Below are 12,647 nucleotides of genomic sequence, written 5' to 3'. Positions count from 1 at the left end.
AATGTTCATATTCATGTTTACTTCCTATGTGACCCCTACCTACAAGAGTAGTAATAGTAGTAGTAGAGTCTGAATACTTAGCTGCATGTTCTGTTATGTGTGTGTGTGTGTGTGTGGGGGGGGTATACATGAGCTCACAAAGCAAGAAACTCTGCACAAAAAAAACAAAAAAAAAACAAAACTTCTTTAATGTTGCTGGTTGTCAAAAACTCCAGGGTCTCTGCGCTGTCTTTCAGTGTGGGCGGTTGCATTTTCCTTTTTTATATCTGGGTCACATAGTGCTTACTTAAATTTAGCCTTTGTGAACTTTGCATGCGAAAACTTTAATAGCTTTAGCTTTGCTATGACAGATGCCATTTTCTTGGCAGTAAGAGAAAAACAGCCGAATACACTTTCAGTGTCTCCCTCTCCATCTGTAGATTCTGGACCGAAAAAATGGTGAGATTGAGGAGATGAAGAGCCTTCACCGGACCAAGCAGAAAGAATCAGAGGAGACGATCCGTAAGCTGGAGAAGAAAGGTGAGAGGTCACATGATTGCAGGGTTAACATGAAGGATGTTTGTACTTGTGTCTCTGCCACTCGGAGTAAAAAGCCTAAAAAGATGCAATTCCACAAAGGATTGCACTGGTGTAGAGTGACACTCTCCAGCTGTGCTGCTCAATCTAAAATTCAGTCACCTTATGTGTCTTTTTATACTTGATATCCTTCTTTTTGGTCTTGTTCCTTTCTTTTCTCACGTGTCTGCTTTAAGAGTGTCCGATGATAAAACTGCGTCGCACAGAAGAAATAGTAGCCATTCAAATAGAAACAAAATCTTTACTGTCATTGATTTCCTGACAGCACATCAGTCGGGCACAAGTGTGCGTGCATGTCTGTTCATGTGTCCATCTGTTCATACCCTGAGGCAGGGCCTGACTGCTCTTTTGTGTGTTTTGTGTCTGCGCTTACCCGCAGTTCAAAGCGTGCTGCGAGAATCCCAGGTCATCTGCGAGAGCAAAGAGAAGCAGATTGCAGAGCTGAAGAAGATGTCGGATCAGAGCGCCGACTCTTTAAAAAACGAGTGGGAGAAGAAGGTATGAGGATAAGTTGAAGGGCTTAGAAATTCTACAGGCCAACGCCGTGTAAGCAGCCCTGAGCCAGAGGAAGACTGTTTGTTAGCATGAGACAAGCAGACTTTGCTTTAAGCAGCCAGGCTGTACATCATTCCTTCATGTGGTGCTTAAGTTAGTGTGGGTTTTTTCACTGCTGAAAAATTAATGCTCTGTGCCCTAGGTAAATTGTCTTTTCACTCCTACAGCTCCAGCTAGCTCAGCTGTGGGGGCTCAATAAGATGCTAATGAAATTTACACTCATCTCTTCAGGGTCGCTCAGCATGTGCTAAATGATGTTATAGAAACATTTTTTTTTCTCTCAGATCACATAAAAAAATGTGTAGCATATGAATTATGTTTAACCCTGTTCAAAAAGAGATACTGCACATCTAAAGAAGCAGACGGTACTAACTCCACTTTTTGGAAGTATGCACTCACTGTCACTGTATTAGGTACACCTGTTCAACTTCATGAACATGGTCCATCATAGACATGGTCAAGACGGCCTGCTGAGTTCAAACTGAGCATCAGAATGGGGAGTAAAGGTGATTTAAGTGACTTTAAACAGCATGGTTGTTGGTGGCAGACGGTGCCAGGGCTGATCTGAGTATTTCAGAAACTGTTGATTTACATTTCCCACGCAACGATTTCTAGTGTTTACAGAGAATACATGAGGCCAGAGCTCAAAGGAAAATGGCCATACTTGTATTATTAATATTTCTAGCTGCTGGTAGTTAGAGCTGTTCGATATAATGATATATATCGGATGACGATATAAAAACGTCTATTGTTTCATTTTACGCTATCGTTTGTTTCGTGGTGTCGCAAAATAAACTGTTTACGGCAATATTTTTTCATAGTTTTGATGGTCACTGTAGTGGCTATATTAAGTTCTTAAAGTTCTCTCTTTCTCTTATATTTAATATAACCACACTACGGACGGACAAGCGCCTGTTTTTATGCGTTGTCGTTAGCAACAACAACGGTAACACCATCGCGTGTCCGGTTGTTTATGTTCCCCATAAACCTTTCACAATAAAGTTCAAGATCCTGTTGAGACTTTTCAAAATGAACTGAATCACATGAAAGAGCAGATTATTTACGGATGAGAAGCAAAAAAGAGCCGCCAGGTGCTAATAAATAAACCTTAGACTCAAACGTTAGAACAGGCTTTTCCCCGCAGCACGCCGTGTAATAAATACTCACAAAGAATACGGCGGCCGTTACAACTTACAGTATGTCTAAAAATGTATAGTATCATGCATCGGTTAAAACACTCGACTCCAGGTACACGACGCGCAGCTCGAAACACTTCCCGCAAGTTGAGCTGCTCGAGATTCACAGAATTTACAGAAAATGTTACATTTTTGTGATTTATATCGTTATCGGGATGATAGAATTCTTATATCGGGATATGAGATTTTGGTCATATCGCACAGCCCTACCGGTAGTGGTGTAACTGGACAATGACAGTGGGATTCCCATTACAGATAAATCTTCAACAACTGTGTGATGCTATCATGTCAGCATGGACCAAAATCTGAGTAGTGTTTTCAGCACTTCATTGAATCTATGCCATTAAGAATCAAAGCAGTTCTAAAGGCAAAGGTGGGGCCAACTCATTATTAGCAAGGTATACCTAATAAAGTGGCTGTTGAGTGTATGTATGTAACATTACAAGGTGTGACGTAAATGTCATTTTGTAACTGTTACCCAGAAGCCCAAAAGTTTCAGTCACTATATACTTTATAAACAAAGAAAGTATGGCATGAAGGTCTGGTGGAAGTCTGAAGCTAAAAGCCCATTTGACTGTGAGATATGAGATTTCTTCATCAGTCCACAAGTCCTTCAACAAGTCCTTCATCGAGTGTTTTTAATATAATGAATTGGTTAGACAGATTGGTATCTGTCCAGGTTGTACCCTGCCTCTCGCCCATAGACAGCTGGGATACGCTCCAGGCCTGCCGCGACCCTTAAAAGGATAAATGGCAGAGAATGGATGGAATTGATTTAAAAAAAAGAGTATTATGGGGTCTCTGATTGCTGAAAAGTGTTTTTATACTTTTAAAAATTAAAAGAGAAACGATTGATCAGTCATCAATGACTGGAATCGCGGCGAGGAACATCTGTGACTGACATGTAGATGTTTCATGCCCTTGCAGCTGCATGCTGCCGTGACAGAGATGGAGCAGGAGAAGTTTGAATTGCAGAAGAAACACACACAGAATATCCAGGAACTGCTGGAGGACACCAACATCCGACTGGCTAAGATGGAGTCTGACTATAATGCACAGTCACAAGCAACTGTGAGTACAGAAACAGTCAGGGCTCTCAAAATTTCAAAATCCCTGGTAGCCCTTCGGGCAGGGACTCTTCAGTTTTTGGTAGCCAAAAATAAATGTAAGTAGCCCGAATAAAAAAGAGAGCAATTTTTTTGATTGATGTTTTGTTTCCTGTTTTGTTTCCTTTACAATATTATACATTAAAGTATAATATTGTAAAGGAAACAAAACATTAATCAAAAAATTGTTGAAAAACAAATTACAACATTGTATAAAAATTACAATCATCAACTCAAATACTTGGTTCTAATTGAACAGAAATTTCTATGAACTTGTAAGAACTGTGTAGGACATGAATCAGTCTGTGTCAGATCCTGAATTTGAAATTTCCGCTGAAGTCACGGGTAAGAGACAGTGGAACCAAGATCTAGGCCATTTGCTTTTTGAAGTTTGCAAAGACTGCTAAATTTTGCCAGTGGTAGTTCACTCTTTGCAACATAGTACGCTGTTCTAAACAGATTTTTCAGGTTTATTTTTAGTATGTTATTTGCAATTGGTGTTTGTTCTGGGAACGATATTGCAGACTGAGCAATAATGCATTTCTTGCATTTCTCATGGGTTCTAATGGGGGCCTTTCTTAAAATGACTGGTCCCAGTAACAAAGGCGCTTGTCGACTCAGAAATCGAGAGAAAACCAACAACACACCCGGCAGAACATTATGTTATTTACACGGGTGCACATAAGTGGTCCGCATGTGCGCATTCGCTGTCAAAATAAAAGACTCGCACCAGATAAGAAGTTGCAACGCGCATTTGCGTATCTGATTGAGGAATCACTCATCTTTGGAAAAGAGAGTTTATTACAGAGAAATGGCTCTTTCCAAAATAAAAGCTATACTATACGCTTCTTCTGGGCTATATTCTCAGCAGCATATTGTAGCGGGCCAGGGCTGTTCGGGGTTCTGTTTGTACAGTTATGTTTTGTTTATGTTGCCATAGTGACGGGTGACGCCCTCTCGCTGCGACGGTGTGTCCTTCCAGGGTCAGAGGGCGCCCTGTGTGTTGTTGTTGTTGCTGTGCGGTTGCCGCGCTGAGCAGTTAGCTAGCGGCAGTGTTCTTCTGCAGATGTCAATAAACGGCTGTGCTCCCTGGCTAGCTCACGGGAAGCAAGACCAAACGACACCTCCGTCTCCTCGTTGTCTGAGCTCGCCACATTGGTGTCAGAAGTGGGATGATGGTGGCACCCCATGTTCTGACCCGAGTGACTTGGTGCGCCAAAAGAAGGCACCTGGACATTTGCAAAGTGAAAGCAAAAAACAAGCGCAAATTCAAACGCGATTTCAATATGTCACATATTGACAGTGGCTCACCGATGCCAATGAGATAATTACCCAGCTACATTTCCGAAAGAATGCAAAAGCATTGACATATATTTTTTCCTTCCTATGATAGCCCGACGGGCAGGGCTGAGATAGATTTTGGTAGCCCGACTGGAAAAATCGCTAGCCCCGGGACGTCGGGCTAGCGAGTTTGCGAGCCCTGTGTTACAGGTATGGCCCTTTAAGGATGAAGCCTGATGGGAAATGTATTCGGGATGTGTGTAGCGGGACTGCCTGGTGTATGTGTGAAGAGAGAGAGCGGAGAAGGGGAAAAAGTAACGGTTAGCTACAGAAGAGACGAAAAGAAAATAAATAAAAGGAATATAATAACTCCCTCGACAGCCAGAGTTGTGTCGGCGATGCTCGCTGTGAGTAAACTGTTTCAGCCACTGTACGCGGTGTTCGTGCCTTAGAGAAGAAATAAAGTTCGATGAAGCAGTTTCCTACGCCTCCTTCTATCTTTTTGCTAGCGGAGTTGACCTGTATAGTAAGCTGTTGCCGGCTACGAGTCAGTTACGGAACCTTCAAGTAACTGCCAGAGGTTTCCTTACTACGGTTCGGGGCCGCGGATCTGGCGCGGTAACACCTGTATCTGATTGAGGAAACACTCATCTTTGGAAAAGAGAGTTTATTACAGAGAAATGGCTCTTTCCAAAATAAAAGCTATACTATACGCTTCTTCTGGGCTATATTCTCAGCAGCATATTGTAGCGGGCCAGGGCTGTTCGGGGTTCTGTTTGTACAGTTATGTTTTGTTTATGTTGCCATAGTGACGGGTGACGCCCTCTCGCTGCGACGGTGTGTCCTTCCGGGGTCAGAGGGCGCCCTGTGTGTTGTTGTTGTTGTTGCTGTGCGGTTGCCGCGCTGAGCAGTTAGCTAGCGGCAGTGTTCTTCTGCAGATGTCAATAAACGGCTGTGCTCCCTGGCTAGCTCACGGGAAGCAAGACCAAACGACACCTCCGTCTCCTCGTTGTCTGAGCTCGCCACATTGGTGTCAGAAGTGGGATGATGGTGGCACCCAATGTTCTGACCCGAGTGACTTTTCCCCCGCCGGTCGTGACCGGCCGGTGCGCCAAAAGAAGGCACCTGGACATTTGCAGGACTTTGTGTGGGGTAATGGGGTTGTCGGGGATGATTGACCCCTTAGGTGGGGGCTATGTAGCGGGTCAGGGCTGTTCGGGGTTCTGTTTGTACAGTTATGTTTTGTTTATGTTGCCATAGTGACGGGTGACGCCCTCTCGCTGCGACGGTGTGTCCTTCCGGGGTCAGAGGGCGCCCTGTGTGTTGTTGTTGTTGTTGCTGTGCGGTTGCCGCGCTGAGCAGTTAGCTAGCGGCAGTGTTCTTCTGCAGATGTCAATAAACGGCTGTGCTCCCTGGCTAGCTCACGGGAAGCAAGACCAAACGACACCTCCGTCTCCTCGTTGTCTGAGCTCGCCACATTGGTGTCAGAAGTGGGATGATGGTGGCACCCCATGTTCTGACCCGAGTGACTTGGTGCGCCAAAAGAAGGCACCTGGACATTTGCAAAGTGAAAGCAAAAAACAAGCGCAAATTCAAACGCGATTTCAATATGTCACATATTGACAGTGGCTCACCGATGCCAATGAGATAATTACCCAGCTACATTTCCGAAAGAATGCAAAAGCATTGACATATATTTTTTCCTTCCTATGATAGCCCGACGGGCAGGGCTGAGATAGATTTTGGTAGCCCGACTGGAAAAATCGCTAGCCCCGGGACGTCGGGCTAGCGATTTTGCGAGCCCTGAACAGGCATGTGTGAGTCTGGATGTGTGTGTATGTGTCAGCTTTACTGCATTAATACAGCAGCAAAGATTAATCTTACTAATATTGTTAGCTGTTTTTTTTTTCTGGCTTTCTGTTAATCTGTGTACTATGTGCACAAACAGTATGTTGATGAAACACGTGGGTGTTACTCACCCATAGTTGCTGTGTTACTCTTATTAAACTGTATGCAATGACACCCAGTTCAATACTACACATGCTTGGATGTCTGATCACAGCAGCTCATCAGTCAAGTGTGCGACACTGCCTCGTATCTTCTTTCTACTTTTATAGTTAAGCAACCATTTCATGTTTTATTCCTGAAATGCATGTGTCACATTTTATAACACTGTTGACATGAGATGCGTAAGATGCTACAGTAGCTCAGATTGATATAGACGACTTCATCATCATTTTATTTATTTATTTAAGTCATCTTTTTACAAGTTAAATGAAAGGAAAAACAACACCATCTGCCTCTGGCTGTAGATTTGAGGTGTTGAGGATCAATTGCTCTGCACACTTTCAGACAAAAAATAATTTTCTGGAGCAGCTTCTTTGAAATGTTGTGTTAGCACTCAGTCTGTTGGTGTTTTTTGTTGCAGCTGCTGTGTGTTGTGTCTGCTGAGACCAATGATGTGATTTTCTGACATTGAATTATTAATCTCCACACCCTGATTTATGTTGGACCTTGTGTTGCTGCACATACCAAAGTAGCAGATGTGCTGGAAGACTCCCACTTAACCAGTGGTCCCGTGGATTTACAGATGCAGTGTTGTGCAAAGGTTTTGAGCCACAAATATGTATTGTAACGTGCAAACATAAATGAATATACGGTATATAGGACAAAAACAGAGCTTGTACAATTCTAACAAGACTGAAAGACAATATTTGGGATGAGCACCTGTGTTCTTCACCACAGCCTGAACTATCTAAAGCAGCTTTCCTGTCATTTCTTTAAGTTGTCTTCAGGAATAGTTCTCCAGGCTTCTTGAAGGACAGTCAAAGCTCTTTTTCGCATGTTGGCTGCCTTTTTTGTTCTCTGTCAAGATGATTGCACACTGCTTCAATAATGTTGAGGTCCAGGCTCTGGAGAAAGCTCAGTGTTTTTCAATTTAGATATCCCTTTACTGCATTGGCAGTGTATTTGGTGTCACTGTCATAACAAAAAAAAGGAAGTTGTTGCCAATCATATAATATTGTATGATGGATCAAAATCTGACTGTACTTTTCTTGATTCATATTTACATCAGATTTGACAAGATCCCCAACACTAGGGCTGAAATACAGAATCTACACCATGTTTTACATATGGCTGTGAAAACCTCTCTCCTGACCTTGTCCATACATACTTATAACTGATTTTTATTTATTTTTTATTTTTATTTTTATGGCTTCATCACTCCACAAGACCTGTTACTACTGATTTTCAGACACTTTTCTGGAATTTGGCAAATCTCAGCCATTTCTGTCTGTCTCCCTTCCTTCAGAATAGCTTTTTGTCAGCCACCCTTTCACAGAGACCACTTCTGATGAAGGTTCAGTTAACAGTAGATAGATAAGATGAAGGGTCAGATACATCTCTCAGGTCCTTTGTCAGGTCTTGGCTGACATGACTTTCAGATACCGTTCACCTGCTTTGGACAGTTTTTAAGGCCTGACACTTCTTTTGTCCACTGCTTGTCCAGTTTCCTCTTTTTTTCCCACTAACTAAAGAAATGGAAACAAATGGTGTGACTGGCAGCAAGTAAATAAAGGACCTAAAGATACTGTTGTTCTTTTGCTAAGTTGTCAGTTATGTGTAGACACGACACTGGATCATCCATTGAGTTAGGTGCTTTTTTTTTTAATACTTTAATGATTTGTAGGTCAGTGTTAAGTGACTTTAAGAACCAGAAAAAAAACATTCCTCCAAAAATGGGTCAGGAATGGCGACTGCACTGAAAATAAGCATCAGATGCCAAAGAAATACTTTAAAAGGCCAGTGTGATGGGCTGAGTTGGGTAGGAGGAGTCCTAGGAATTATTAGAAAAATAGGGTTTCCATTTATTTAACCCTAAAAATTATATTTACAAAAGTAATAAATGTTGAGCTCATAAAAGAGGTCAAAGAAACAAAACTTAACTCAGGCAAAGAACTGCAAACTTAACAAACCAAACAACTGCCCAAACAAACATAACTGACCTAAACAGGAAATGACACACAAGGGTATATATGATGGCTGATCACATCACTATGACACACGAGGGGTAACTAAACAAAACACAATCATAAACCACAAAAACCATGCAGTACAGGCTAGTTTGTTAATAAACTAAATACCAAAGAAGAACATCAAAACCACTGAACCCTAAACTCAAATATCTAATCAAATATAAAAACTTTCCAAACCAATCAATAAACTTATTGGAAACTAAAGTGTGTTATTGTGTTCAAATGAAGAAATGAAAATACACAAAAGTTACCGACTTTAGAGTGTGGCCATGGGTTTGGGCATGCAAGCAGGCTTCTTGGAAGCAAAATGCGAAGAAAGGAGGAGTGGCTCAAGACTTGCACAGTAGTGTAAAACTCACATGATGAGCATATAAAACACAACATATTTAGTATTTTATTCTGGGTTAACTTAGTCACATTTTTGTGTCCATCAGTTACACAGTGAGTGTTTGTGTAAATCGACTTTAACTACCTGACTTGTCGTGTTTTCCCTTACTTTTTTTATTATTTATTTTTGTATGCACATGTTTGTTCCATCTGTCTGTGATCACGACTTATACTTAAGATAGTGTGAGCAGCTTTCAGAGATTCATCCTAAAGAGCAGCAGGGGATGCAAGTGTTCAAACGCTTAGTGTAGGCAGATTATTTTCTATGCTCAGCACCACCTTTCACTGGAACAAACAGGATTCTCTGCGACTAGATTTACTTCTGCTAAAAAGTCTTTCCTCAGTTAGTTCTAAATGTATACATCTGTCGCATGGCTAATCAGGGGGGAAAAAAGGGACCCACAACACTCAGTGGCTGAAATGAAAGGAGACATTCTCTAACCTCTGGCCAAGAATGACTCTCATATCTTGTGCCTGTCATCTTTAAAAAGGTCTTTGATCCAAGTATGTATTAAATCTTACCCATTGCCATGATTGTGCTTGAAGATGTGCGTGCACACATGCGTACACACCTCCCAAAGCTGCACTTTCTTTGAAGTCTTATGAAAGGACTTTGGTTTAAGTGGGACTATGCACATTTCATTAGCTGGGACCATCAACACCAGAGGCCAGTTGAATGCACGTGTTTCATAAATACAGTTTCTATCAGTATCAGTGTTCATGTGTTGCCATACACACACGCTGCCTCTGGCCTTAGTCTGTCAACAGGGCCACATTTAAGAGGCTGCAAATACTGAATGGTTCATGGTTGATTTACCCCCCCCCCCCCCCCCCCCCCCATTTAAAAAAAAAATAAAAAAATTAAGGCCAGACAAGGTCCAAGAAATTGGGGGGAAAGGCCCCTTGTCACTGTAACAGCTGCTGTCCTCCTGTAGTGTTGGGCTATTCACAAACACACGCTGAGGATATGTGTTGAAGGTAGTCTTTATCTCAGGTGAGTTGGTACAGCACCTTTTTGTCAGCGATTGCTGTCTCTGTGCTTGATCCTTTAGAGCTGGAGTTGCCTCATTTTGCCCCATGTTGACTTTCTTGAGTCTTTCAATATCCAGATGAATCTTCCTTTCAGTCCATACTCCTCATTAAATAGAAGTGAGCTCCAGTAATGCTGAACATGTGCTTTTGTGCAGCAAATCACATTGTAGTTGTTTGTGGTCAGTGCTACTCCTCTACTAAATACACTGCTCGAAGAAATCAGAGTAACACTTTTTGATCTGATGCAGGATCACCATGCACTAGTTGTGCATTTGGCTGTTGTGGGTGTCACTGCTGGTAAATGGACTGATTCTTATATAGCACTTTTCTACTCAACTGTAGTGCTCACAGCACTTTATACAACATGCATCAGTCACACATTTATACAAGCACTTTTTCCTATGCTTTTCCTACCTGTGATTTCTATCGAACAATCAAAGACAATGGTCCAAATTGAGTCCACGATGCCAGTGAACGCTCTTGGTGAACCCCAAGAGCATATCTCGGATACTTTGGCATGCAGACTGTAGCAGCCAGAGATCGAACCACCAACCTTCCAGTTAGTAGATGACCTGCTCTACCTCCTGAGCACCAGCCACCAATACTAGAGGTAGACAATGCTTGGACCATACGGAGGTTACAGTGGTAGTCCAACATCTTTCAATCTTCTGTACCTAGGCCTGTGGTTGTTACGGCACACATGTGCCATTGCCAGGAAGTTCTATGTCTCCCCGGCATGGAGGCAATTCCAGGAGAAAGACAGTTACTCTAGGGTAGCTGGACAGGGTCATAGAAGTTCCTTAATCTATCAGGAGGACCGGTATCTGCTACCTTTGTACAAAGACGAACAGGGTGAACACTGCCACACCAAACAATCAGAAGTAGGCTTCATGAAATTGGCCTGAGAGCCAGAGATCCTTTTATGGGCCCTAGGCTGACTGCCTGGCACCAGTTAACCTAACATTAATGTGTTTGGAAACCACTGCACCACTGTGCCGAAGAGATGTAGATCCTAAGTTTATATCCAGGACACAATATGAAAAGTTTGCTCACATCACACGCAACACAAGCAATCCAGGACAACCTCAAGTCGATGATTCATTCCCTTCAAATACAGCAGACTGGATGCAGCTTAATAACAAATGAAATAAAGACTGTTCATCTGCCCACCGCTGCCTTGTGGAGTTTCTCTCCAACAGAAGTATCACAAAAAGATACTTCGGATGTTGTTTTTGGCTCTTATCTCTGCGCAGGGCAGAACAGGTAGAAGTGACTGAGTAGGTGTTTGAAAATAAAGACAAGCTGCTATCTGCACCAGCCAAGCTTTTAACAGTAGTCCGTGCACGTCCAAACCAAGTAAAGATAGAGATGCATTTGTAGCAGTGCCACATTGTCTCCACTGCTGATATTCCACTGATTGAATGGGCTTTTCCTATATATAGGATATAATTAGTAACACTGTTTTAGACAAATACAGAATAACTGGTTTCTGAAGATGGCACTAATCCTTTTAAAAAAACATTTGCTGGACACTTATTCCTCAAGCTTACTATTTCCCCCTTACTCTATCCTCTTCCTTTAATAGTGTTTGCTTATTCTATATATGTATTATAGTGATGTTTTTATGAGGACTTTTGTAAGTCTAACCAAATTCTATTATTAGAATTTGAAGCACAATATGCGTGGCCTCAGGAGACGAGCGATGATACAGGCTGCCTTCCAGTTGCTGGCTGTAGTTCAGATACAAATATTGTGAAAGGTCGTCCATCACTTTTTATGACTTTTTTTGTCACAGCTTACATGTTTTGTTTTGTTTTCCCCCCCTCTTCAAAGGCTTAATCATTTCAAAATCTTCGAAGAGGAGCGTAGCTCATAATCTAGTTTAGTCTGCACTTCACACAAAGTCATTCTCCTTCTAAAACACCTAATTAGGGGACATATTTTGGCCCCACTGAGGGTCCAGGTGTGCCGAGTCAGGCTTCAGTATGGAGACGTGTCTTCTCATCTCCTGCCAGAAAGCTAAGTGTCAGCATGCGTCCCAGCACAACACAGACTCCTTGTTCCTTTTCTTAACGGCCTACACTGCTAACACAAAGACAAAGGTCTCTCTCAGCAGCCTTGCCGGGCGCAGCTCGCATACTCTTTTCAAACGCACCATTCCCCGCCTTTCCCGTCACTCCACCTTCAGTCATCGCAATCTTCTGTCATCATCTAGATCAACTAGCACGCTCCGTCTTTAATCAGCGCCCCGTCATCGCCTTTATCGGCCCGCCTACACTGCATTCCACGCTGTCATGTGTACATACACACACACGAAGACACATATGTGCATGTTGATGGACAGTAGGCAGGGAAAGGAAGTTCTTTTTAATCAAAACAGTGTAGGAAGAAGCTGTCTGTTTAGGCTGGACTTTGATCATTGTCTTCTGAAAGTCTGAATCTTGATCAAGTTTTTGACAGTGGAAAAGAGACTGAAA

At 42.4% G+C, this 12,647-nt stretch overlaps 1 protein-coding gene across 7 annotated transcripts in view; it reads left to right on the top strand.

The window, feature by feature from the left end:
- cep112 (centrosomal protein 112) overlaps window positions 1-12,647 on the top strand; it is a 134,684-nt gene that overhangs the window by 36,418 nt on the left and 85,619 nt on the right. For all 7 annotated transcript variants that reach the window (XM_086289154.1, XM_086289151.1, XM_086289153.1 and 4 more), the window contains 3 exons: window positions 420-519; window positions 956-1,074; window positions 3,255-3,398. In XM_086289154.1, the coding sequence (XP_086145280.1) occupies window positions 420-519; window positions 956-1,074; window positions 3,255-3,398 (363 nt within the window). The remainder of the gene's footprint in view (window positions 1-419; window positions 520-955; window positions 1,075-3,254; window positions 3,399-12,647) is intronic.

Source organism: Aulonocara sp. 'chitande type north' Nkhata Bay, linkage group LG4, assembly GCF_057382095.1.
Source record: "Aulonocara sp. 'chitande type north' Nkhata Bay isolate Kocher_YH1m ecotype deep benthic linkage group LG4, A_spYH_male_GT1.1, whole genome shotgun sequence".
NCBI lineage: Eukaryota > Metazoa > Chordata > Actinopteri > Cichliformes > Cichlidae > Aulonocara > Aulonocara sp. 'chitande type north' Nkhata Bay.
The sequence above is the reverse complement of the archived record's forward strand: the minus strand, read 5'-3'. Positions and strand labels throughout refer to the sequence as shown.